General features: G+C 48.0%; 1 protein-coding gene across 2 annotated transcripts in view; it reads right to left on the minus strand.

Moving 5' to 3' along the window:
- Positions 1–2526: 2526 nt before the first annotated feature.
- Positions 2527–27719, minus strand: part of DRC7 (dynein regulatory complex subunit 7) — a 39011-nt gene continuing 13818 nt past the window's right edge. For both annotated transcript variants that reach the window (XM_039478343.2, XM_039478344.2), the window contains 12 exons: positions 27385–27603; positions 16072–16197; positions 12186–12258; positions 10803–10931; positions 10493–10621; positions 8320–8540; positions 6862–7077; positions 6187–6297; positions 5729–5839; positions 4581–4775; positions 3256–3395; positions 2527–3161 (listed from right to left, as the gene is read on the minus strand). In XM_039478343.2, coding sequence (XP_039334277.2) covers positions 3068–3161; positions 3256–3395; positions 4581–4775; positions 5729–5839; positions 6187–6297; positions 6862–7077; positions 8320–8540; positions 10493–10621; positions 10803–10931; positions 12186–12258; positions 16072–16197; positions 27385–27603 — 1764 coding nt within the window. In that variant the 3' untranslated portion in view covers positions 2527–3067. The remainder of the gene's footprint in view (positions 3162–3255; positions 3396–4580; positions 4776–5728; positions 5840–6186; positions 6298–6861; positions 7078–8319; positions 8541–10492; positions 10622–10802; positions 10932–12185; positions 12259–16071; positions 16198–27384; positions 27604–27719) is intronic.

Consider the following 27719-nt stretch of genomic DNA (forward strand, 5'->3'; position numbering starts at 1 on the left):
GGCAGCCTTCCACAAGAACTGGAGCAAGGTCCTACAACTCCTTTATCAGGAGGAGTGGCTCTTGCCCCAAGCCTGCTATGCAGCAGGTATCTTTATGATACTGAACACTGCTGCCTGGGCCATGGGTTCTTGTCCTGGTATAACTATTTTCCCCTTAAATCATGCTCTGCACTGTGTCTGCTCTAGGCATTCCTCTGATTATAAACTGCTTATTCCTTAATTCACGCTCTGTACTGTGTCTACTCTAGGCATTCCTCCGATTATAAACTAAGATATAGTTATATATATATATATATATGGAAATAACTGGGTGGTAAGATATTCTTTAGGCACTCATTCTATGAACTAATATATGATTATATATAGAGGATTGTATACAGGGAAATAACTCAGTAGTAACACTATAAACTGAGATATTCTCCAAGCCCTAATTCTATAAACTAATATATGATTGTATAAAGGATTATATAAAAGGAAATCACTGAGTAGTCACACTATAAACTAAGATATTCTCCAGGTCTTAATTGTGCCAGGATTCTGCTTAGCTCTCCTTCCTCAGTACCTATATGAGGGGTTACCCACAGCCCCAGTCATCCCAAAACCTTTCATGACTTTTTTTTCTAACTAGGAACCAGTCAGGATTTAGCACACTTGATTCTTTTAAGTTCTTTCTATTTCTGTCCCCAATCTTTTATTTTTATGACATCGATCTTTTAAAGAGAGCAGGCCATTTACCTAGTAGATTGTCCCATGTTAGGAATGTTCCTTTTAGTGTCATTTACCTGAATTTCCTGAAGTTCTTGTTAAATGGAAGTTTCTTGTTAAATGCATTTCTTCCCTTGAATTTCTTAAGTTAGGGCTAAAGGCTTGACTAGATTCTCAGCAACAAACACTTAAAAACACTCCAGAGAACACATTGTAAGTGTACGAGGTTAATGGATTTTTACAAACTGAATACACCCAGGTCAAAAAGCAGAACATGACCAAAAACCAGACTCTCCTCCCAGGGCCCCATAGTCACATCCATTTACTAACCCTCATACTCCAAAAGTGAGGGTTGTCCTGACTTCTAATATCACCAATTAATTTTGCTTATTTTTATTCTTTACATAAATGGAATTATACAGTACGTACTTTTGTGTTTTGAATCTTTTGACGTTATACTTAGGCAGTTCAACCATATCATTGCATATAGTTGTATAGTTGCAGTTCATTCATTTTCATTGATCTATGATACGGTTTGGCTGTGTCCCCACCCAAATCTCATCTTGAATTGTAGCTTACATAATTCCCACGTGTTGTGGGAGGGACCTGGGGGGAGATAATTGAATCATGGGAGCAGTCTCCCCCATACTGTTCTCATGGTAGTGAATAAGTCTCACAAGATCTGATGATTTTATAAGGGGTTTCCCCTTTTGCTTGGTTCTCATTCTCTCTTGTCTGCCACCATGTAAGATGTGCCTTTCACCTTCCACCATGATTGTGAGGTCTCCCGAGCCATGTGGAACTGTGAGTCCATTAAATTTCTTTTACTTTACAAATTATCCAGTCTTTGGGTTTGTCAGCAGTGTGAAAATGGACTAATACACTCTATAACATCAATATTTTTGGCATTTGGGGCTAATTATTTGCTGCTGGGGGCTGTTCTGTGCATTGTAGTCTGTTTAGCAGCATCCCTGTCCTGTATGCGCTAGATGCCAGTAGCATTCTCCCTAAGCAGTCCTCTCTAAGCAGTTAAAGACAACCCAAAATATCTGAAGACCACAATTTATGTATCCATTCTGCTCTTGATGGGCATTTGGGTAGCTTCCAAGTATGGTGCTATTATCAATAATGCTATAAACATTCTAGCACATGCCTTTTGGCAGACAGATATCTATCTACCTTTCTGATGAGTTGTTCATCATTCTCACTTGATGAGTGATGGATTGAAGTAGAACCTAGGAATAGAATTGTTGGTCTATAGTTTTGCTTTAGTAGATAATGCCAAGCAGTTTTCCATAATGGTTGTACTCATTTATACTTTCACTAAGAAAGTTACTTGGGAGTTCCAGTTGCTTCTCATCATCACCAGTACTTTTTATTTTTTTCATAATGGGATATTATTGTGACATTTCACTTCCCAGATGACTAATGAATTTGACAACCATTTCATGTGGTTTTTGGCTATGTTTTAAGCTAACATTTAATGACTGCTTTCTATGTGCCATTCCTAGCCTCTCTGCTTTATAATTTATGTCATTTGTGTGTGTGTGTGAGACAGGGTCTTGCTCTGTTGCTCAGGCTAAAGTGCGATGGTGCAGTCATGGCTCACTGCAGTCTTGACCTCTTAGGTGAACGTGATTCTCCTACCTCAGCCTCCTGAGTAGCTGGGACTACAGGCTCATGCCACCATGCTGGCTCATTGTTTTTAAGAGATGGGGTCTCACTATGTCGCCCAGGCTGGTCTCAAACTCCTGGGCTCAAGTGATCCTCTTGCCTCAGCCTCCCCTAAATGCTAGGATTACAGGTGTGAGCCACTTCAGCTGGCCATAAGTCTTATTTAATACAGTAATGCTACCCAATTTCACAGAAGGGTAAGTAGTACCTGGTAAGAAGAGGAGCTGGGATTCAGCCCTCAAATTCTGGGGTATGCATCTTAGCTTTCCCCATCCCACTTTGTGAGTGGGGCCACCCTAGTCACATTGAGATCTAACGAGTTGTTTGCAGATGGCTGTGGGACCATCTGCAGAGGTGCTGTGAAGACCTGACATTCCAACAGAGGACAGGAAGCAAATGACAGGCCAAGGGAGGAAGTGGGTGGTCCCAGACTATAGAAAAGGGAAGAAGAAGAAGGCTGCCACTGGAGCTTGTGAAGTGGGAGGCACAAATGGCAAATAAAGAGTGTGTTTATTTAGAGGAAAATCGTGAGAAGCAGGAACAAACACGGCTGTAGGGGAGGGGGGCTGGCAGTAAGGCCAGGTGTCTGCATACACAGGCGTTGGCTGGGTAGAGGGGGCACAGGAGCCAGGCCCTAGGAAGAGGTTTCCTTTCTCTGGGAGCTCTGGCTGAAGCCCTAGGAGGGACATCAAGTGAACATTTTCGGGAGCTCTCCCAGGCGTGGGTCCTTGTGGAGCTTTTCCTCTAGAGCCAGGTACTTTAGTGGGGCCAGTTCCTTGTGTCTGAAGTCAGAGGGGGATGGAGAGAGGATGAGGGGTTACAAAGCTGGTGGTCCAGCCTCCCACTGGGTTCTTTCCGGCTGCCCCGCCTGCTCACCGATTGAGGCGCTGCTCCAGGATGCGGATGCGGAACATGGCCTGAGAGCAGTAACTCAGGTACTGGTCTTCATCCTCGGGCGTCAGCGTCACCTGGTTCTCCTGGTACCACTGCTGCTTCTTCTGCAGCTCCTGGGTCTCCTGTGGGCATAGGGAGGTCAGAGCAGGAGGGCTGACAAGGCTGAGCTTCAGCCAGGCTGCAGGCTGCAATGCCGTCACCAGACAGCCCCATGATAATTGGCCCCACTGTCTCCACCCACACAAGCCAGAGACACAGAGGCAGGGGCCACAAAATATCTTGAGTGGGAGCCAGTGGCGTCATGTTTATGGGGATGTCATGTCCATGAGGTCAGAGCAGGGGTCAAGAGTGAGACAGCCATGTAGCTCTGGACAAATTACTGGCATTTTCATAACCTGCAATTTCTTGTCTACAAAATGAGGGTCACTGTACTCCCCCCTCCCCTGTAGAGCTCCTTGTGAAAATTAAGTGACATAATTTTAGTAGTGCACGGAACTACATGGTGTATGCTTGACCAACAAAAATGGGTCAAGGATGAGGAGTTGTTATAACATATCATTCCTCAGTCTATGCATCCATCCAACCCATCTATTCCTCTGCCCATCCCTCCACCCATCCCTGCCTATTCATTCATCCATCCCTCAGTCTATGCATCCATCCAACCCATCTATTCCTCTGCCCATCCCTCCATCCATCCCTACCTATTCATTCATCCATCCATCTGTCCACTCATCCATTCAACCACCCATCCATCCATCCATCTATTGATTTACCCACCCATTCATCCATCTACCCACCACCCACTCATCCATCCACCCACCCACCCACTCACTCATCTTCCCATCCATCCATCCATCCATCCACTCACCCATTCATTCATTCATCCATCCACCCACCTGTCCATACATATACCCATACATCTATCTACTCACCCATCCGTTCATCCACCCACCCATCTACCTATCCATTTATCCACCCATCCATCTATCCACCTATCAATCCACCCATCCATCCATCTACCTATCAATCCATCTGCACATCCATTCACCAGTTCATCCAACTATCTACCCATCCATTCATCCACCCGCCTATCCATCCATCCATCCATCCATCCCCCAATCCATTCGTCTATTTGATAAAGAAGTGTGAGGAGGAACAACTCAGCCATTTGGAAACCCCAAGCACTGACATATTCATCCCCCTCCTCAGGCCCTCACAAGCCTGTGAGGTGGTGGGCAGGCAGCCCTGGGCCAATTTTCTGGATGAGGATGCTGAGATCCCCTCCCCAACCAAGGCACTGGTGGCACCTTCTCAAAGCGGGCCTGGATGAGGTTGGCCTTGTTGATGAGCCGCTGCTTGAAGTCGCTGAGGCACTCATCCTTGAGGCGTACCGCCTGCCAGCGTGTTAGTTTCTCTCCTGGCGCGAGCTGGACCAGGAATGGGGCCAGGTAGTCCAGCTGGGTCTCCATCTGCCGCAGGTGCTCTTCATGCATCACACGCTCCTGTAATGGTGTGGGGGAGTCAGCTGGATCAGCAGGGGCTGCAGAGAACTCTTCACCAGCTCTGTATCAGCAGTGTGGTAGCACAAAACCAGACCTCACAGCCAGGTCCTGGTGCATGGCGCCTCCAAGACAGGTCTTAGAAGGGCCCACGTGCTGGTCTCTGGACCTGGTGACAGCCAACTCTTTTTCTCTTCCATGAATGTGTGTCTCTCTACCTGAGCCTTGGTTTCCTTCTCTGAGGATTTGACAGGATCATGTCTGTAAAGCACACAGCCTGATGCCTGACAATCCACAGTAGATGCTTATTCAGTCAATGGTAGTGGTTAGTTAAAAATTGCCAGTAACTCCCCTCACTTATCTGTTCCCCCTGGGGCCTGTGTCCTACATCTGCAGACAGGGGACAGTGAAGTTGGAAACGTGGGGGGACGACCCCCCCTGGGATCTGAGAACAGTCATTTGATACCCTGTTGTGCCTCACTAGCCCCAAACTATTTTTAGAAATCTCAACTTGGTTGGTGAAAGGGATTCAGAAATTGGTCCTGAAAACCAAGCGGGGGCTTGCAACCTGAGGGTGTAACCTGAATGCCTCCCCGTGCCAGAGCAGGAGAGCTCAGGCCTGGAGCCAGGGGTAGCTCACTGGGGCCACTGGCCCAGGGTGCAACCTCAGTGGGAGCCCTGAGTGGAGGTGGGCATATAATTTTAATTCTTTTCCCATACACCACAGGCCTTGGCTAGGCTACAGCCCCTGGGGATGGGGCGAGATCTGGCCCAAATCCCGTTTTCTTTAAGATGAACCATAGAAATGGTCAGCTTAGCAGCAAGGATGACCTCATGATATCAACAACCTCATCCCCCACAGAGGATTTTCAGCAGAATCCCTCATGGTCCCCCCCACCCTTGAGGCCAGGGGGGTCTAGGAAAAGCTGGGGGCTGGACAAGGGATTGATACTGACCATGGCCTCCCGATATTCCTTGCTCTTCTCATTCCGCTTGGTGTCATAGATGGAGACGGTCAGTGTGTGCACCTCCTCCTCTTCCTCGCGAAGCTTCAGTATCTCCAGCACCTGAGAAGGGAAGCGTTGGAGGGTGTGATTAAGACACCCCCACCCCTGTAACCCCAGCTCTTTGGGAAACCAAGGGGGGCAGATCACTTGAGTTCGGGAGTTTGAGACCAGCCTGGGCAAAATGAAAAAACCGGTCTTTAAAAAAAAAAAAAATACAAAAAATTAGCTGGGTATGTTGGTGTGCTCTGGTGATCCCAGTTACCTGTGAGGATCAGGTGGGAGGACCACCTGAGCTGGGGATGTAAAGCCATAATTGCACCTCTGCATTCCAGCCTGGGTGACAGCGCAAGATCCTATCTCAAAAACAGAGACACTGCCCACCTGCTCACTCTCCCATAGGACCTTACCTCCAGCTCCGACTCCCAGACCTGATGTCTGGACAGCTTCTCCTCCTTCTTCAGGTGCATCAAGGTCTCATACTGGTAGAGCAGCTTCTTGGTGTGCTCCATGGGCTCCACCTGGGCCAACAACCACCACAGTGACACACGGAGGCTGCCATGATCGGGGCATAGGATCACCTGGGTTCTAATCTACCCTTGTCACTTTCTAGCTGTGTGACCTTAAGCAAGTTGCTAAGCCTCTCTGAGCCTCAATTTTCTCACTTACAAAAATACAGATAATAATAAAAGAGGAACTGAAGGCTCAGAGAAGCTGGGGACTGTGCCAGGAGAGTGAGGATTTGTTTGACTAGGAAGACAAGCCCCTCAGAGGTGGTGAGAATCTTCCCCTCCCACAGAGACTCCCTAGGATCTGAGGTTTGCCCTGACCAGGAGTGGGGAACGTGAGGTGTCGTTTTAGCCTGCTGAGTTCTCTTTTTTGGTGGAAAAGGGAAGATTTTCAGAGCAGCTGCAAAGAGAAAGGTTCCCCAAATGGGAACTTTTGGTTTCCCTAAGGGGCGAAGATGAATTTCCTGGCCGGGATTCACCAGTGCCCATCCTGGTTCTCCCAAGTTACTGGAATGAGACAGAGGGCTCCGATTCCAACTGCACCCAACCCCTGCCCGCCGTGGCCCCCAGGCCCACCTCGAAGGTGACGCACATGTCGGGCGTCATGATGATCTTGTTGCCTTTGCTGTCCACCTCGCTGCGCCGCAGGAACTCGCGCTTGGAGGCGGTGATGTGGTCCTCGCGGCAGTGGTAGCGCAGCTGGATGCGCTCCTCTGTGACCAGAAACACGCGCTCTGCCACGTCCTCCTCCGCGGGCTTTGCTGGGTTGCGGAAGAACTGCTCTGTGATTTTCTGGGAGGCCAGAACATGCAGGGTGAGGGTGTGAGAGGCGATTTCTGTCCATGCCCGCGGACAGGAGCAACAGACGTTCAGGACACTGGAGTCTGGGGTCGTTTGGGGATTCGTGTGGGGATGGATTTTGTGGGTTCTTAGGGCCAGACCACTCCAGTCCCGTGTGGTGCTGGACCCCTCCTCAGCTCCTTCAAGACTCTGCTTGCCTACCTCAGGAGATGGGGAGCTCACCACCTCTCCAGGCAGCCTATCCATCGCTAGACATCCCCTACTGCTAGAAAGCTTCTTTGGCGTGCTGCCATTACACACAGTTGCCAATTCGTAATGACATGGAGGGGAAAATGGACAATTTAATGTTAAGTGGATAATACAGGGACTCTAATCCCCGGGTCCTGATCTCAATTAAGTTAGAAAAAACTCTCAAAACCAAACCTATAAACCATGGTAATATATGAGAGATGCCATTTTGAGATATTTTTGCTTTTCTCTACATTTTCCCATATTTTCCAAATGTGTAGTCATGAATGTGTATTTTTTATAACAATAAGAAAATAACACGTCTTTGGCCCCGTGGCTGAGGGCACAGTCTTGCACTAGACAACCCCAGGATCGTGCATTTGGTGATATGGTTTGGCTCTGTGTCTCCACCCAAATCTCACCTTGAATTGTAATAATCCCCACGTGTCAAGGGCAGAGGTAATTATATCATGGGGGTGGTTCCCTCATGCTATTCTCCTGATACTGAGCTCTCCCAAGATCTGATGGTTTTATAAGCAGCTTCGTCTTTGCTCAGCACTTATTCTCACTCCTGCTGCCCAGTGAAAAGGTGCCTTCTGCCATGATTGTCAATTTCCTGAGGGTTCCCCAGCCATGTGGAACCATGATTCAATAAAACTTCTTTTCTTTATAAATTACCCAGTCTCAGGTATTTCTTCCTAGCAGCCAAATACATTTGGCAAAATGCCTGGTTCATCACTGAATAACTTATTTGTTAAGAATAAGAATTCTTATTTGCTAAGAATAAATTCTCAGCAGTGGGATTGCTGGAACCAAAGTGTACATGTTTTGTGTGTGTGTGTGTGTGTGTGTGTGTGTGTTTTGAGACAGAGTCTCACATGCTTGGTGCCCTTGGATATGTCTCAGGCCTTGATGCCACCCAGAGCCAGGGCTCTCACCATTCAGAGCTGACATCAGCTACCAGAGAAGGAGGGCGACCTGTCCCCACCCCCGGCGAGCTCTTACCACAATGGGCCGGGGGTTTGACTCTGTGCTGCTCAGAGTGAGCTTCTTGACTCGGGGTCCGAAGTCGGCATGGCGGTAGAAGAGGAAGTCTGAGCGTCCTTGATAGTACTCTGTCATTGTCTCGGGTGTCTCCTCCCGCTTTATCAGGCCATCGACACGGGCCGTTTCATAAAACTCAATGACACGGTCCATCTCGGGTTGCATGGACTTGTATGAGTGCACTGGGTGGGGAGTGGGAGATGGGAGGAGACAGCCTCATGAGCACTAGGAACTATGTGGCTGCTGGCTTGATCACCCAACCCCAGGCCCAGGGAGAAGACAGCTCTGCATTATGGATGAGATTAGCTATGGAACCAGCCCCCTAGTGCGGGGTGTTTAGGTTGTGTGCAACTTTTTCTGATTATCACCAACACCACGATGAACATCTGCATCATGCATTTTTTGTTATTGTCCTTTATTAGCTAAGAATAAATTCTCAGCAGAATTGCTGGGTCCAAAAGTGTACACTTTTTTTTTTTTTTTTTTTTTGAGACAGAGTCTCACTCTGTCACCCAGGCTGGAGTGCAGTGGCATAATCTCAGCTCACTGCAATCTCCACCTCCTGAGTTCAAGCAATTCTCCTGTCTCAGCCTCCCAAGTAGCTGGGACTACAGGCAGCAGCCACCACACCTAGCTAATTTTTGTATTTTTAGTAGAGATGGGGTTTCACCATATTGGTCAGACTGGTATCAAATTCCTGACCTCAGGTGATCCAAGCACCTTGGCCTCCCAAAGTGCTGGGATTACAGGTGTAAGCCACCATGCCCAGTCAAAAGTGTACATGGTTTTTTTTTTTTTTTTGGTTTTTTTTTTTTAAGACGGAGTTTCGCTCTTGTTACCCAGGCTGGAGTGCAATGGCATGATCTTGGCTCACCACAACCTCTGCCTCCTGGGTTCAGGCAATTCTCCTGCCTCAGCCTCCTGAGTAGCTGGGATTACAGGCAGGTGCCACCATGCCCAGCTAATTTTTTTTTTTTGTATTTTTAGTAGAGACGGGGTTTCACCGTGTTGACCAGGATGGTCTCGATTTCTTGACCTCATGATCCACCCACCTCGGCCTCTCAAAGTGCTGGGATTACAGGCTTGAGCCACCGCGCCCAGCCAAGTGTACATGTTTTAAGGTCATTATCAATATTTTGCCCAAAGGCCCTCCATACAATTTCCAATTTGCTATACCATCAACAGTGACAAAGAGTGACTGTTGCTCCCATACTTGTTGATATCCAGTATGACCATTTTTTTTCATCTTTGCCAACAAGAGGGTTATAAGATGGTCCCTTATTGGTTAAGGACCTTATTAGTTTTATTTTTTTTAATCAACTACCAAATGAGGTTGATCCTTTTTTTTTTTTTTTTTTTAAGAGAGAGACAGGTTTTCACCATGTTGGCCAGGCTGGTTTTGAACTCCTGACCTCAGGTGATCCACCTGCCTTGGCCTCCCAAAGTGTTGGGATTACAGGCATGAGCCACCATGCCCGGCCGAGGTTGATCATTTTAAAAATGTATATTAGCCCTGTGCTTCTTTTGTAAATTTCTTGGTCAGGATTTTTTTTTCCCTTGAGACAGGATCTCGCTGTGTCACCCAGGCTGCAGCACAGTGGCATAATCTCGGCTCTCTGTAGCCTTGACTTCCTGGGCTTAAAGTGATTCTCCTGCCTCAGTCTTCTGAGTAGCTGAGATCATAAGCAGTGCCATCATGCCTGGATAATTTTTGTATTTTTTGTAGAGATGGGGTTTCACCATATAGCCCAGGCTGGTCTTGAACCAATCTGCCCACATTGGCCTCCCAACGTGCTGGGATTACAGGTGGGAGCCCCTGTGCCCGGCCCTGCCTCCTTTAAATGTGGCCTCCACTGTGTGACTTCATGTGAGGTCCTTGCTGGATTCCAACCACACGAGCAGCATGCGGCCATGGCTTGAGGCGCATTTGTCACGTTTCCTTGGATTTTGCTGAGCTTTCCCTGACCTCCCACACATTGGTTTGCTGAGGGAGGCAGGGCGCTTCCACTGCTTGCCGCCCCAGAACCCCTGTGTAAGATGTGTGCTGGCTCCTCCCACCACATACCACCTGCCAAAGGGTGTGTCAGGCCCCAGCCCGGGCTCCTGGCCGGCCCAGGAAAGAGGACCCACACACCTCGAAGAGCATGGGGGTGGCCGGGCTTGAAGTAGTCTGTCTTCAGGTCTGTGGTCTTGTTGATGTGTTTCAGCTCCAGCATGTCCTCCCGGTTCTGGTACCACTCCTTTATCTCCAAGATATTGGTACCTGTGGGGCCGATGGGCACCTGCTGCAGCCGGGCCAGCTCCCCTAGCCTTCACCCCACCTCCCACCTCCCACCCCTGCCACTTATTCCAGGCACACAGAGGCCAGTAATGCCCACAGAGAGAGCAGAAGCTTCCCCCACCCTGGGCTGGCCCGGACCCATGGCCAGAGCAATCCCGCTTACACGCCAGGTCCTCATAGGTGGTGAGGCGGCTCACAAGACCATTGCGGTTGAGGTACGGGGCCCACTTCTCCAGCTTTGCCCTCTTGTACTGAATCACCTTCTGCCCATTCGGGCAGCGGGTCTCGAATGCTGTGGACACAGAGTCAGTTGGGGTTTCTCCTTCCTACACTGGGGGAGGGACCAGCCCTACCCAGCCACTCATCCACCCACTGCCCGTTTGCTGTGCACTGACCCCCTCCAGCCCCAAGCCCGATCCAGGGAGGCTGAGGAGAATAGTCACCAGGGGCGGCTGCAGCCCTGGAGGCCTTCTCAGGCCAGGCAGAAGCACAGATCCACCCAGGAATGGGCTTTGAGCCCCATCGGAGGGTCTGCGCCGCAGCCAACCACACTCTCCACTGCCAGGCTTTGCTTGCACAGGTCTCTGCCAGAAACGCCATCATCCCCTCCTCCCCTGGTTGGACTGACTCCTTCGGAGCCTTCAAAACATAGCCCAAGTGACCTATTTCTGGTACCCCTTCCTGCCCACCCATCCCCAGGCCCTAGCCCCAGTGCTGGGCTGGGTGTGCCTCCTCTGGGTTCCCATGACACCCTTTCTGGTGGTTCCCACTCTGATGAAATGGCCCATGCCCTTCACATAGGTCTGGGTGCTCCTAAGTGGGCACCACAGATATTAACATGGAGCATGACAGTCCCTGCCCTCCTGCCTTCTCTACCTACCCTTCGGTCCTGAGACCCCCTGCACCATCTGGGCACTGCCCATGGCCTCCTCTGGGTAGAAGAGCGTGAGAGAGGAACGGGCTGGGTTCCCAGGCCTTGCTGCTGCCCACATGCCATCATCCCACACAGGCTCACTGAGCCCCATTGCCCTGTGTGCCAGACTGGTGTCAGGCCCTTGGGGTCACAGAGCTGAGTGTGTGTGGCAGGAAGGGAGGAGGGAGGCAGGGTGCAGCCGAAGGTGGGAGGGGAAGAAATGTGGGGTAGGGCATTCCCTGCTGAGTCCTGCCCCCGCTGCTGCACACCCCTCTGCCTCACTGCTGTCTCCCCCTGGCTGCTGCACAGCCCCCACCCGCCCCCCACCTCACTGCTGTCTCCCCTTCACTGCCGCACCCACCTCCCCACCACCCACTGCTGCACACCCGCCCCCCGCTTCACTGCTGTCTCCCCCTCGCTGCTGCACAGCCCCCACCCGCCCCCCGCCTCACTGCACACACCCGCCCCCCACCTCACTGCTGTCTCCCCTTCACTGCTGCACCCACCCCCCCACCACCCGCTGCTGCACACCCCTGCGTCACTGCCGTCTCTCCCTCGCTGCTGCTACAGACCTCTCTGGAGGCCGAGGAACTGGGTCTGGAGAGGATAAGTGAACACACAAATAGCAAATACCTTCCGGGGAGATCTCAATCTGCTCCACCCATGAGTGGGGCATGTCGAAGCTCTTATCCTCATCCTGCTTGTCCTGATGGGAGAGAAGGGGGTGGGGGAGGTGGTGCTGGTCAGGGCCTTGAAGAAGAAGTTATGATCAAAGCTCTATCCCTACCCACAGAGCCAAGCCAAGGTGATCCATTGGCCTCCCCAGAGGAATTAGAGGTCATGAGCACCACCCATGATATGGAAGAGGAGGACTTGGCTCTGGGCAGGGAGCCCTTCTGGTACCTGCCTGGCTTAGGACAGCAGCACCCCACCCTGCCTGCCGGGCCTGCCTACCCCAGCTGCAGGCCCTTCGTTATTAGAGAGGTGTTTCCGGGCACCCAAGCCCCACTCTCTCTCCAAGACCAGCTAAGGGCCCAGGTAAGTCCTTTAACGGCTTTAAGCCTGTTTCCTTAACTGTAAACTGGACCTTTTAGGAGGATTAAATAATATAATGTCTGTAAAGGCCTTGCCTCTCCTTGGCTGACATCATCATCATCATCATCATCATTATTATTTTGAGACAGAGTCTCACTGTGTTGCCCAGGCTGGAGTGCAGTGGCATGATCTTGGCTCACTGAAACCTCTGCCTCCTGGGTTCAAGCGATTCTCCTGCCTCAGCCTCCTGAGTAGCTGGAACTACAGGTGTGCACCACCATGCCTGGCTAATTTTTGTATTTTTAGTAGAGACAGGATTTCGCCATATTGGCCAGGCTGGTCTCGAACTCTTGACCTCGGAATCCACCCACCTCGGCCTCCCAAAGTGTTGGGATTACAGGTGTGAGCCACCATGCCTGGCTTCTTCTTCTTCTTCTTCTTCTTATTATTATTATTATTATTTGAGATGGAAACTTGTTCTGTTGCCCAGGCTGGAGTGCAGTGGCTTGATCTCAGCTCACTGCAACTTCCTTCTCCCAGGTTCAAGCAATTCTCCTGCCTCAGCCTCCCAAGTAACTGGGATTACAGGCATGCACCACCACACCCAGCTTATTTTTGTGTTTTTAGTAGAAAAGGGGTCTCATCATGTTGCCCAGGCTGGTCTCGAACTCCTGACCTCAAATGATACACCCACTTCGGCCTCGCGATTACAGGCATGAGCTGCCCTGCCTGGCCTATTACTATTTCCTCTCTGAGACTTAATTTCCCCATTTGTGAAATAAGGCCCGATCTAGACAAATGGTCCTCAAACTAGATAATCACAGAAACTTGGACAAGACTCTGTCGACTTAAAACTTTTCTCCCACCGGGCGCGGTGGCTCAAGCCTGTAATCCCAGCACTTTGGGAGGCCGAGGCGGGTGGATCACGAGGTCAAGAGATCGAGACCATCCTGGTCAACACGGTGAAACCCCATCTCTACTAAAAATACAAAAAATTAGCTGGGCATGGTGGCGCGTGCCTATAATCCCAGCTACTCAGGAGGCTGAGGCAGGAGAATTGCCTGAACCCAGGAGGCGGAGGTTGCGGTGAGCCGAGATCATGCCATTGCACTCCAGCCTGGGTAACAAGAGCGAAACTCCGTCTCAAAAAAAAAAAAAAAAAAAAAACTTTTCTCCCACAAATATTGCTCATACCTCTGACACCTGCTTATCTAATTGCGACATTTCGCAGGGGACAAAAACAGGTGAGCAGTCAGCAGTTAGCATTGTCAAAAATCTCTAAGGTGGCCAGGTGAGTGGGCTGTCACTGGGGGTCTGGTTTTTCCCGGGGGTCCATGACTGGGCTCTGACTCTTCGGGCTGCCCTCTGTCCATCTTTGCTGTAACCGGGGCTCTTGGGCTGGGGAGAACCAGGACTCTGTGACTGGAACTGTTTGATCAACAGCCATGTGTGCCCTAAAGCTGCCTGCAGGGCTGGCTGGGCTCTCAAGGCCCCGGCTAGTCTACACCCCCATGACCAGCAGAGGGCGCCTATGCCCAGATTTACTGCACAGGAGATGCCCCCCCCCCACCGCCCCCCACCGTCTCTAGCGATGAGGGCGCTGGGAACATTTAGCACCCTTTTCAGGCGGTCTACACTGCTGTGCCAAGCACATCACAGCAAGCAGCCCCAGGAGATAGAACAGAGTCACTGTTGAGAACCCAGACTGTGGAGCCAGACTGTGTAGGTTCAAATCCCAGCTCTGTCACTTACCAGCTGTGTTGCTTTGGGTAAGTGACTTAACCCCTTGGGTGTAAGTCTCCCCATCAGTAAAACGGGATAATACTAGTCATGGGTGGCAATACCGGTGCCCACCTCACCAGGTGGCTGTGGGGATTTAAACGAGTTACTTGAGGTTAAGTAGACACAATGGAGCCCAGTACTTAGTAAGGACCATATGAGTGCTACCTTTTGCTACAGGTGAATGGTGTCTCCCTAAAATTCATAGATTGAATTCCTAACCCCTGAAAGTGACTGTTTTATTTATTTATTTTTATTTTTTCTTTTGTTGTTATTGTCTTGATCACTTGCTGTCTGAATGGCTGTATTTAAAGACAGAGTCTTTAGAGAGGTGACTACGGAAAATGAGTTCGTTAGAGTGGGCCCTAATCCAAGGCGACTGATGTTGGCTGGGCATGGTGGCTCAGGCCTGTAATATCAACACTTTGGGAGGCCAAGGCAGGGGGATCTCTTGAGCCCAGGAGTTCGAGACCAGCCTGGATAACATAGCAAGACTGTGTCTCCGTGAAAAACAAAGATTAGCCAGGTGTGGTGGTGTGTGTCTGTAGATCCAGCCACTCAAGAGGCTGAAGTGGGAGAATCACTTGAGCCCAGGAGTTCAAGGTTTGCAGTGAGCTGTGATTGTGCCACTGCGCTCTAGCCTGGGAAACAGAGGAGACCCTGTCTCAAATATATATATTTGATGGGTATCCTTATAAGAATAGATTAGGACACAGATTTGTACAGAGGGAAGACAATATGAAGACAGGGAGAAGAGAGTCATCTACAAGCCAAAGACAGAGGGCTCACAAGGAACCAACCCTACCAACACCTTCATCTTGGACTTCCAGCCTCCAGAACTGTAAGAAAATTCATTTCTGTTGTGTAAGCATGCCCCCTATCTGTGGTGCTTTGTGACGGCAGACTAATGTACCTATTAGAATTACTACGAATACAACTATAACCCTTCTGCCTCCATTTCACATAAAGGCTGAAACTGAGTTCAGAGAAGGGAGGCTGGTTATGTGGGGAAGACTTTCAGAGGAACTGACGGAACAGGCAAGAAAGGTCTGACAGTGTGTGGGGCTCATGCTGGCTACTTGGGATGGAACTGAGCATGGCTAGCTCCGGGGCTCCCAGGGGGTTGCAGAGATGGTCTTATGACCCTGCTCCAAGGGGATACTTTCTTTTTCTTAATTTATTCTTATTTATTTTTGGGGGGGATGGGGTTGCCCAAGCTGGAATGCAGTGGCATGATCATGGCTCACTGCAGCCTTGACCTCCCAGCCTCAAGCGATCCTCCTGCCTCAGCCTCCCAAGTAGCTGGGACTACAGGTGCATGCCACCACAGCAAGCTAATTAAAAAAAATTTTTTTTTGTAGCGACAGTGTCCTATATGTAGCCCAGGCTGGCAAGGGGCATGCTTTCCAAAGGAGCAGGGCAGCTCCTGATCAAGGTGGGCCATGTCAGGAGCAGAAGACCCGACTTCAACTCCTATCCCTTCGCTAACCCACTGGGAAGTCCTGTGTGCAGGTTACTGGCCTTCCAGGCCTCAACGTGCCCATCTGTAAAATGAGGGCATTGCTCCAGCCTTCCTGCTTTGAGGAACTGATCATTGGTCTACCTGGGCTGGCCCCCACTCCACACACATGCTGCTGGGGTTGCTTGTCAGGCTCCCCGAAGCCTTCACACACATTCCCTGGGTTCTCGAGCTGCTGAGACTCACCAGATTTTCCACGTCATCCTCATCATTGATCCCACTGTCATCTTCAGTCAAGGACAGCTCAGGCTTATCTGTCCCCAGGAGCATGTACTCCCACCTCACAGGGTCACCCAGGTCAAAGATCAAGTCCTGTTGGGGATGAGAGCAGACAGCTGAGCACAGCCACAGCCACCACATCTCCACCTGCTCCACAGGAAGCCGGGAAACGGCGATGCCAGGGCAGAGAAGGGACATGGGCCTGTAGCTTGGAAGAGCAGAATGTTAGTCCCAGGCGGCTCTGACAGTTCATGCCCACCCCTTCCTCATCCCAACAGGGAAACTGAGGCCCTGAGGGGGAGCAGAACTCCCTGCCCATCATTCAGCTTCCCTGGAAGGAAATCTCGTGTTGACCTCTGTGAAACACCAGGAGGCTCTCGGGCCTGGGCTAGACCTGAATGTGCAGGTCTCTCTGCATTAGCTGGGCAGTGCTTAGAGACAATGAAAGAAGCCAGCAAGATTTGATGGCAGAAGGATCTAGCAGCTTCCAGGAAGTGGAAGCGTTTTTAAAAAGTCACCTCCTACCAAAACAGAGATATAGACCAATGGAACAGAACAAAGGCCTCGGAGGCAACACAACATATCTACAACCATCCGATCTTTGACAAACCTGACAAAAACAAGCAGTGGGGAAAGGATTCCCTGTTTAATAAATGGCATTGGGAAAACTGGCTAGCCGTATGCAGAAAGCAGAAACTGGACCCCTTCCTGACACCTTACACTAAAATTAACTGCAGATGGATTAAAGACTTAAACATAAGACCCAACACCATAAAAACCCTAGAAGAAAATTTAGGCAAAACCATTCAGGACACAGGCGTAGGCAAGGACCTCATGACCAAAACACCTAAAGCATTGTCGACAAAAGCCAAAATAGACAAATGGGACCTAATCAAACTCCACAGCTTCTGCACGGCAAAAGAAACAGTCATTAGAGTGAATCGGCAACCAACAGAATGGGCAAAAAAATTTGCAGTCTACCCATCCGACAAAGGGCTGATATCCAGAATTTACAAAGAACTAAAGCAGATCTACAAGAAAAAAACAAACAAGCCCATTCAAAAGTGGGCAGAGGATATGAATAGACACTTTACAAAAGAATACATATATGAGGCCAACAAACATGAAAAAATGTTCATCATCACTGGTTATTAGAGAAATGAAAATCAAAACTACATTGAGATACCATCTCACGCCAGTTAGAACGGTGATCATTAAAAAATCTGGAGACAAGAGATGCTGGAGAGCATGTGGAGAAATAGGAACACTTTTACACAGTTGGTGGGAGTGTAAATTAGTTCAAACATTGTGGAAGACAGTGTGGTGATTCCTCAAGGACCTAGAAATAGAAACCCCATTTGACCCAGCAATCCCATTACTGGGTATATATCCAAAGGATTATAAATCGTTCTACTGTAAGGACACATGCACACGAATGTTCATTGCAGTACTTTTTACAATAGCAAAGACCTGGAACCAACCCAAATGCCCATCGATGATAGACTGGACAAGGAAAATGTGTCACATATACACCATGGAATATTATGCAGCCATCAAAAACGATGAGTTCGTGTCCTTTGTAGGGACATGGATGAACCTGGAAACCATCATTCTCAGCAAACTGACCCAAGAGCAGAAAATCAAACACCACATGTTCTCACTCATAGGCGGGTGTTGAACAATTGAGAACACATGGACACAGGGAGGGAAGCATCACACACTGGGGTCTGTTGGGGGGAAATATGGGAGGGACAGTGGGGGGATGAGAGCAGACAGCTGAGCACACCCACAGCCACCACGTCTCCACCTGCTCCAGGTGGGGAGAGATAGCATGGGGAGAAATGCCAGATATAGGTGATGGGGAGGAAGGCAGCAAATCACGCTGCCATGTGTGTACCTATGCAACTATCTTGCATGTTCTTCACATGTACCCCCAAAACCTAAAACGTAATTTTAAAAATGGGGTCATGACGGTGGGCCCTAATCCAATATGACCAAAATCCTTGTAAGAGGAAATCTGGACACAGAAACACACAGTGGGAAAACCACGTGAAAACACAGACAGAAGACCACAATCTACAAGCTGAGGAGAGGAGCCTCTGAAGAAACCAACCCTGCCAACACTTGATCTCAGACTTCCAGCCTCCAGAACCATGGGAAATAAATTTCTGTTGTTTAAGAAAAAAAAAAAAGCCACCTCCTGTTTATTTTACCCATGCCAGGAACAAGGGAACTAGCAGGCACATGTGGAGGTTTACATAAGAAGCAGGTGGATGGCGGGGCATGGTGGCTCGTGCCTGTAGTCCCAGCACTTTGGAAGGCCGAGACAGAAGGATCACTTAAACCCAAAAGTTCAAGACCAGCCTGAGTAGCAAAGGGAGATCCCATCTCTACAATTTTTTTTTTTTTTTTTTTTTTTTTTTGAGACAGAGTCTTACTCTGTTGCCTAGGCTGGAGTGCCATGGCATGATCTCGACTCACTGCCACGTCTGACTCCCAGGTTCAAATGATTTTTCTGCCTCAGCCTCCCGAGTAGCTGGGATTAGAGGCACGTACCACCATGCCTGGCTCATTTTTGTAGCTTTAGTAGAGACAGGGTTTCACCATGTTGGCCAGGCTGATCTTGAAGTCCTGACCTCAAGTGATACGCCTGCCTTGGCCTCCCAAGGTGTTAGGATTACAGGCATGAGGCACTGTGCCTGGCCAGTTGTTTTTTTTTTTTTTTTTTTTTGCTGTTGTTAATTGGCCAGTGCATGGTGGCATGTACCTGTAGTCCTTGCTACTCTGGTGGCTGAGACAGGAGAATCACTTGATCCCAGGAAGCTAAGGCTGCAGTGCGCCGTGAATACACTACTGCATCCCAGCCTGGGAGACAGAGTAAGACCCTGTCTCTCCAAAACAAAATAAAACAAACAAACAAAAAAAACAGTAGGTGGGTGGGAATTTCTCCTCCATGGAGTGATCTACCACCTTCTTTTCTTTCTTTCTTTTTTGTTTTTTGAGACAGGGTCTCCCTCTGTTGCCCAGGCTGGCGTGCAGTGGCATATCTCGGCTCACTGCAACCTCCACCTCCCAGGTCCAAGCAATTCTCCTGCCTCAGCCTCCTGAGTGGCTGGGACTACAAACGTACACCACCACAACCCAGCAAATTTTTGCATTTTTAGTAGAGACGGGGTTTCACCATATTGATCAGGCTGGTCTCAAACTTCTGAACCTCTTTTCACCCAGCCTGCCTTGAGGTCTTGTTCCCCTCAATAAAAGTGGCTCATCTGTCAGATAATTCCTGGAAGGTGGGGCGCACCTCACGTTATAATCAACCTTCCTAGAGCACGGTGCCCCCCCAACCCTAAATCATGTCCAGAGGAAATCAAGGGCTGCACAACAGCAGCCTGGAGGGGTGGGGGTATCAATTTTAAGCTGTCCTGAAGCCAACACTAAGCCTAGTACTCACTGTTGTGTGTGAGTCCTGAGAGGCCTCCGAGGATCCCTCTGCCCTAGCTGGTGGGTGGAGGGGAGAAGGGAGGGCCACAGCAGAGGAGAGCTGGGGAGAGAACTGCTGGTAGATTTCATAGCGACTGTGGACAGTCAACGCTTAGCGGGCTTCATGGAGAGGAACCCTGCTGTATAGATATTTGCCTTCTTTTTTCTTTTTCTTTTTCTTTTTCTCTTTTTTCTTTTCTTTTTTGAGATGAAGTCGCGCTGTGTTGCCCAGGCTGGAATGCACTAGCACAATCTCTGCTCACTGCAACCTCCACCTCCCGGGTTCGAGCAATTCTCATGCCTCAGCCTCCCAAGTAGCTGGAATTACAGACGTCCGCCAACACGCCCAGATAATTTTTGTATTTTCAGTAGAGATGGGGTTTCTCCATGTTGGCCAGGCTGCCCTTGAACTCCTGGCCTCAAGTGATCCACCCACCTCGGCCTCCCAAAGTGCTGGGATTACAGGCGTGAGCCACCACATCCGGTCAACCTTCCTTCACTCTTGGCCTAAATTCTGTTACTTTTTTAAACCAGTGTAAGCCGTAGTTAGATATTATGTTTTGTTGCTTTCACTTAAGTTCTGCTTCTTTAGAAAAAGAATGAATGAATGAACAGCGGCCACATCCACGTGCCTAGGTGTTTGCCCCAGGCAGTCTCTCTGCGGATGCTTTGCCACCCTCCTCCAACGCCTTGCTCTTTTAAGGCTCTTTGAAGGAACAAAGCATCGGCTCCAATGTTCCTGTGGTGCTAAAGGTGACAGCCCAAGTCACAGTCTCTTCTTCGCGTCCTCACTTGGTGCAGTGCTGCCCCTCTGGCCTCACTTCTACCTTCACCTTGGAGCTGATGGACAGGGTAAGGACATTCAGGCTGGAAGAGGGCTGAAGGGGGACTGTAGCATCCTCTGAAGGGCTGTTATCCTTCAGAGGACACTGACCACCATGGTGCTTATGAGCCCAGGCCCTGGAGGAGGGCAGCGTCGGCTCTGCCCCATCTGTGTGGTGTGGGAGAAGCTATGTCACTTCACTTGGCCTCAGTTTCCTTACTTGTAAAATGGGAGCAACAATAGTTAACATTTACTGAACAGCTAGAGACCATTCTAAGCACCTACTGAGTGTTACATCCCACAGCCCTGGAATCAGTGCCTAAGGGAGGTGGGGTGACCAGAGCTGTCTCCTTTGCTGAAGGCAGAAGTTTCTCTATTTCAGGGCTTCTGACTTCTTCACAGAGACAGAACAACCTGCAGAGCAATCAGGCATAAGCTTTTTTTTTTTTTTTTTTTTTTTTTTGAGACGGAGTTTCACTCTTTTTGCCCAGGCTGGAGTGCAATGGCGTGATCTCGGCTCACCTCCAACTCCAGGTTCAAGCGATTCTCCTGCCTCAGCCTCCCAAGTAGCTGGGATTACAGGAACCCACAACAATGCCCAGCTAATTTTGAATTTTTTTTTTTTCAGTAGAGATGGGGTTTCCTCCATGTTGATCAGGCTGATCTTGAATTCCCGACCTCAGGTGATCCACTCGTCTTGGCCTCCCAAAGAGCTGGGATTAAAAGCGTGAGCCACTGCGACCAGCCTCATGCACCAACTCTTCCTGTCTCCCGCAGGGGCCGGCAGTCATCCCTCTGAGACTTATTTACTTATTTATTCATTCCCCAAGATAAAATGACCATTAAAAAAGTGTGTCGCCAGGCACAGTGGTTCAGGCCTGTAATCTCAGCACTTTGGGAGGCCGAGGTGAAGGGATCACTTGAGTTCAGTAGTCTGAGACCAGCCTGGCCAAATTGGTGAAACCCAGTCTCTACTAAAAACACAAAAAAATTAGCCAGACTTGACGGTGCGTGTCTGTAGTTCCAGCTACTCGGGAGGCTGAGGTGGGAAGATCACTTGAACCCAGGAGGCGGAGGTTGCAGTGAGCCAAGATTGCGCCACTACACTCCAGCCTGGGTGACAGAGTGAGACTCTGTTTCAAAAATAAAAGAAAAGTGTGGAACACTATATAGAAATCAACATTGTCTCCCACAATTTGGTGCATCCAGGACTATAGAAATGTCACTGTCCCTGCCCTACATCTTCAAATGAACACTCTCAGGTCACAGTAATAAGTCTTCCCAAAAGGATTCTTTGGGAAAAACAAGCTATTTCCTCGGCTCATATTTTCCTCATTTTGTAGCATACACCAGCAAATGATGCAAGCAGTATACACGGGGAAGGGAGAAGGGGTCCACCAGCAAGCCCACGCTGTTGACAGCCATTAAGATCAGAGACAAGCACAAAGGAACAGGGTGACAGACTGGCAAAAAGTCCTGTGACAGCTTGAGAATAACTCTTCATAGTCTTCATTTCATTCCCATCAGAAATCTCACTGTCCAGTGCCTGTGTATGTGTATGTGTGTGTGTGTGTGTGTATGAGAGAGAGAGAGACAGACAGACAGGGTCTCTCTCTGTTACCCAGGCTAGAGTGCAGTGGCACCATCATGGCTCACTGTAGCCTTGACCCCACAGGCTCAAGCAATTGTTCCACCTCAGCCTCCCTAGTAGCTGGGACAGGTGCATGCCATCATGCCTTGCTAATTTTTTGAAACTTTTTTATAGAGATAAGGTCTCACTTTGTTGCCCAGGCTGGTCTCAAACTCCTGAACTCAAGCAATGCTCTCACCTCATCCTCCCAAAGTACCAGAATTACAGGCGTAAGCCACCGTGCTCCACCAGAGTGCATAGGTATTGATGGGGTAAGCCAGTGAGTTACAGAACCATAAAGAAATGTTGCCTAGGAGGAGAGGAACAAGACACACAAGAAACCCTAGGAAGCCCGTTTCCCAACAGATGGTTACTATGGAGTCACAAAGTTCACGGCACTTGGACTCTCTGTCAATGAAATGTAGCATAAATCTCAGTAATCATGCAGAAGGCATGTGCAATGGGAGTAGCAGCAGAATGAGTGATTCTCTCTCGAGTTACCTCCTTATTAACTCGGTCAAAGGAAGATGAAATAGCTTTCAGTACATTTCCAGGTCCTAAGTACGGTCAAACTTGACCATGAACTCCCAAGCAGTTGCAGAGTTAAGCCTGTGAACCTGCACCTCCCATCAATGCTGGCAATGGGCTGAGTGTAACTAAAGGGACCAGGAAGCTGAAATACTTGCTGCCCCAAAGTACATTGACCTATTGTTGCAGGAAGAGCCTCATACCCCACAAGAGCAACTGGGACAGGATGGTGAGATGGGAGCTCAGGAGCACCAGACTGGCTGCCTCTGCCACGCAGATGGACAGACAGACCAAGCCACCAAGCAACTGAGTGAGCCATTCCTCAGGGTGACCTTAAAAAGGTCCCGAGGTCGCCAGGTGCCATGGCTCATGCCTGCAATCCCCCCAAAAAAGGGCCCAGGTTTACGTTTGGGAAACTGGGAAACTGGCCTTGTCAGAAACAGAGTGCCTTCGAGACAACTAAAGAGTACTGATAAAGACGTGCCCAAGACTGGGTTATTTGCAAAGAAAAAGAGGTTTAGTGGACTCACAGGTCCGCAAAGTGCTAATACAAATCAAGGTCCAGTGGCTATATTAATATCACACAAAATAGATGTCAGAATGAAAAATATTACTAGGGATAAAGGTGATCATTTCATACTGATAAAGAGGTCAATGCATCATGAGGACATAACAATCTCAAACATGTACTCATCTACTAGCGGGGCTTCAAAATCCATGAAGCAAATGCCGATGGAGCTGAAAGGAGAAACAGAGAAATCCAAAACTGGAGCCCAAGATTTCCATAATATTGTCAATAATTGAAAGAAATGTAGGCAGAAAATCAGTAAAGCTATATAAGATTTCAGCAACACTATCAATCAACTTGAGATTATTGACATTTATAGAGCATTCCACCCAATGGCAAAATACACGTTCTTATCAAGTACACACAGAAAATTCACCGTATTAAGAATTTGTTGAATTTTCAAGACAGATCACGCTATGGTCCATAAAATGAACTATAGCAAGTATTAAATAATAGAAGTCACACCAAGTTATATTCTCTAATCACTACAAAATTAGAAATCAACAAGAGAAATATCTCTAGAGAGTTTCTAAATATCTGTAAACACGTCTTCAAATGGCCCATGAACTAAGGAGAAGTTAAAAGGGAAATTGGAGAGCATATTGAATGGAAAGAAAATGAACATATGATACAGTAAACTGTCTGGGATGCCGTTAAAGCAGTACTTCTGAGAGTAAGAAGGCTTATATTAGAAAAGAACAGTCTTAGATGAATTATCTCAGCTTCCACCTTAAGAAACTAGAATAGAGTAAATGAAGCTCAAAGTAAGCATAAGGTATAAAATAATGAAGATCAAGGTGGACATCAATGAGAGAAAGCAAAAACAATGGAGATAAACTATAAAAGCCCAAAGTGGTTTATTGACAATGGGGTAGGAGGTGGGACTCAACTCAGAAGGTGGGACTTGACTTCCAAGCGGGGGCTCAGGCACTGGACCAAATTGAAGACTAGCTAAAACAGGGCCAGGGCAATATCCACAAATTATACCTTTCCATGGCAACGACCAAGTGAACCAGAGGTTACCATCCTGTTTCTAGAAATTTCTGCATAATCTGCCCCTTAATTTGCATATGATCGAAGTGGATATAAATATGACTGTAAACTGCCTCTGAACTGCTACTCTTGAAACTGCCTTTGCACAATTAAGACTGCGACACTGAAAGAGACCTAACATAATGGACTCCATCTTGCTTCTAATCTCCAAGATGTCTTTGTTCATTCCTAGGCTGAACTGACTTTGGGAGAAACTTAGTTTATTATAGTTTAAAACAGATTAACAGCGGTTTCCCAAAGCAGACCTCCTTGCCTGGAGACTAGATTGCCTTTGTAGGACTAACATTAGCCACAGGATTAGAAATTATGGTTTAGGAGTCATGCAGCTGGAGGCTACAAGATTCTGGCTCTCCCTAAGCGGCTCCTAAGATCAGTGCTTGAGATACTTTGCAGACCCTGCACTTGATGGATCAGCTGGCCCCACCAGATGGATAAACTGGCTCATCTGATCTTGTGACCCCCACTGAGGAACTGACTTGGTGCAAGAAGACACCTTTGACTTTCTGTGAGTTCATCTCTGACCACTCCTGGTTCACTGGCCTCCCACAACCCACCAAATTTTCCTTAAAAACTCTGCTGCCTGAATGAACAAATGCTCGGGGAAACTGATTTGAGTAATAATAAAACTCCAATCTCCCACAGAGCTGGCTCTGTGTGAAGTACTCTTTATTGCAATTCCGCAATTTAATAAATCAGGCATAGTGCACATGCCTGTAGTCCTGGCTGCTCAGGAGGCTGAGGTGGAAGAATCACTTGAGCCCAGAGGTTGAGGTTGCAGTGAGCCAAGACCGCATCACTGCACTCCAGCCTGGTCAACAAAGGAAGACTAAAAATAGAAAAACTAGCCAGGTGTGGTGGCGGATGCCTGTAATCCCAGCTACTCGGGAGGCTGAGGCAGGAGAATCACTTGAACCTGGGAGGCAGAGGTTGCAATGAGCTGAGATCATGCCACTGCACTCCAGCCTGGACAACAGAGCAAGACTCCATCTCAAAAAAAAAAAAAAAAAAAAAAAAAGAAAGAAAAGAAAGAAAGAAAAGAAAAAAGAGAAAGCCCTTGCCTCAAAAAATTTTTTTTAAAAATCTTTTGGGGTGATGAAAAAATTCTGGAATTAAATAGTGGTGATAGTTGCACAGTCTTGTAAATATACTAAAAGCCACTAACTTGTATACTTTAAAATTGTGGATTTATGTTATGCCAATTATACTTCAATTTAAAAAGGAGGGAAACCCAATCAATCAGTCTAATCTATCTGTTAATAGAAGAAAAAATTATGATCACTTAATAGATTAAAAAAGCATTTGATATAAATGAATTTTGTTTGATTTTTTTAAAAACCTGCTAGCAAACTAAGAAAGAAATCCCTTAGTTAAATAAAAGGTAGCTAGCTATAAAAACCTTACAGTCAAGATAAACCTCATACAAATAGCGAAACGTTATGATACTAAGGCTTTACTTGTGAATCAGGACTGAGACAAGGATGCCCAGAGACTTCAATTTGACATTATACTGGATATTCTAACCAGAGAAATAGAACAAGAAAAAGGAAAAAGTTTAGGAATTAAAAATGAAGAAACAAAACTGCCATCATTCAGCAATAGAACTGATTGTGTATGCAGAAAATTCCAAAGTCTTTACAGATTAATTTTTAAAATGAATAAGCAGGTTTAAAACTTACTGGATATGTGAACAGTTTGCAAAAAGCAGTTGCTTTTTTGTTTTCTTGAAACAGTTTTACTCTGTTGCCCAGGCTGGAGTGCAGTGGCATGATACCTGGTCACTACAACCTCTGCCTCCCAGGTTCAAGCAATTCTCCTGTCTTAGCCTCTCAAGTATCTGGGATTATAGGTGCCCACCACCACACCTGGTTATTTTTTGTATTTTTAGTAGAGATGGGGTTGCACAATGTTGGCCAGGCTGGTCTCAAGCTCCTGACTTCAAGTGATCCACCCACCTCATCCTCCCAAAGTGCTAGAATTACAGGTGTGAACCACCGCACCCAGGCAAAAATCAATTGCATTTTAAAATAAAACCACAGTGCAATATCATTACATGTCCACTACAATAGCTAAAATGGAAAAGAAAGTATCCAGTATTGCCAAGGATGTGGATGGAGCTCTGAGAATTTATTTACACTCATAAATTGCTGATAGGAATGTAAACTCATACAATCACTTGAGAAATCGGCCAAGCCCTCATAGCCTGATGGGTAGTATCTACTGACTGAGCATGTGCCCATGATGTGACCCAGCCATTCCACTCCTCAGTAGTTACCCAACAGAAATGTGTATATGTGTTTCTTGAAATAAACGTATACAAATGTTCATAGCGGCACTATTCAAAATAGTCCCAAACTGTAAACAATCTCAATGTGCAACTGTAGAATGGATAAATAAGTCCTGGTGTATTCAAATAATGGAAAAGCAATAAAACATGAAAACACATAAACCACACAACCATAATGAATTTCATAAACATAACAATGAGTGAAGGAATTCAGGCATAAGAGTATACGCCGTGTGATTCAATTGATGTAAACTCTAAAAACAGATGAAACTAATGGATGTTGTTAGAAGTCAGGATAGTGCTTAACTCTGGGGCCAATGGCAGAGTTGGTGGCCAGGAGGGGACATGAGGTGGCTTCTGCTAGTCCTGGCTGTGTAGGTGTGTTCAGTATGTGATAAATCAATGATATGTGATAATTCAATGATATGGCCTCCTTTGTACCCTCTTGTAGGTGAGTATGTGTACCAGTGCCACATACATAAGTCAAAAATACATTGGGAGAAGATAGTAATTATACAAAGGGACTTTCTGGGGTTTGGGCAATGTTCTATTTCTTGATCTGGGTGCAGGAAACCAAGGTGTGTTCAATTTGTGGAATTTCATTGAGCTGTATGTATGCTTAGGATGAGTGTGCTTTTCTGCATGTCGGTTATCCTTCAATATAGAGTTTAAAAAAAATGCACTCAAACAATCCACATTTTAGAAGGATACACAAATCAGGATGGACAATGAGCATATCAGAATGGTTATTCACGGGCAAGGGAGTGGGCCATGGAGACTCAGCTACGGAGAAGGTCCAAAGCCCTGGTGACCTGGTGTCCAGCTCTCCCCTAGGTCTGGCTGCCATCACTTGCCTCTATTCCTGCCACCCGCACTGTGCCTGCCGAATCCACCAGTTCCCCCTCCCCAGGCACCTTGCAGCAGTTCCAGCAATCCTGCATGTTGATCCAGTAGTTCCTGTGGTTCCAGAGGCTTTCAATGCCCAGGAAGTGTTCATCCTGGGTGCTGTAGCTGCGTGCTGTGAATGGGTCGATGAAGAAGTTCTCAGGCACCTCACGCTTCCCTGATAGCACAAGGACCCAGGAGTGCACCCGCAGGCCATGCAGGGCATCCGGGCTTGCTTTCTCCGCTTCCTACCCAGGAAAGGTGGGTGACTATGAGTCAGATGACTGGAAGAGGGGCATCAGAACCCAGACATCTCCCTGGGGCTGGGGAACCAGCAGGAGAGCTGAGTTCTGATGCAGACTGC

This window comes from Saimiri boliviensis, chromosome 1 (assembly GCF_048565385.1).
Source record: "Saimiri boliviensis isolate mSaiBol1 chromosome 1, mSaiBol1.pri, whole genome shotgun sequence".
In the NCBI taxonomy this organism is placed as follows: domain Eukaryota; kingdom Metazoa; phylum Chordata; class Mammalia; order Primates; family Cebidae; genus Saimiri; species Saimiri boliviensis.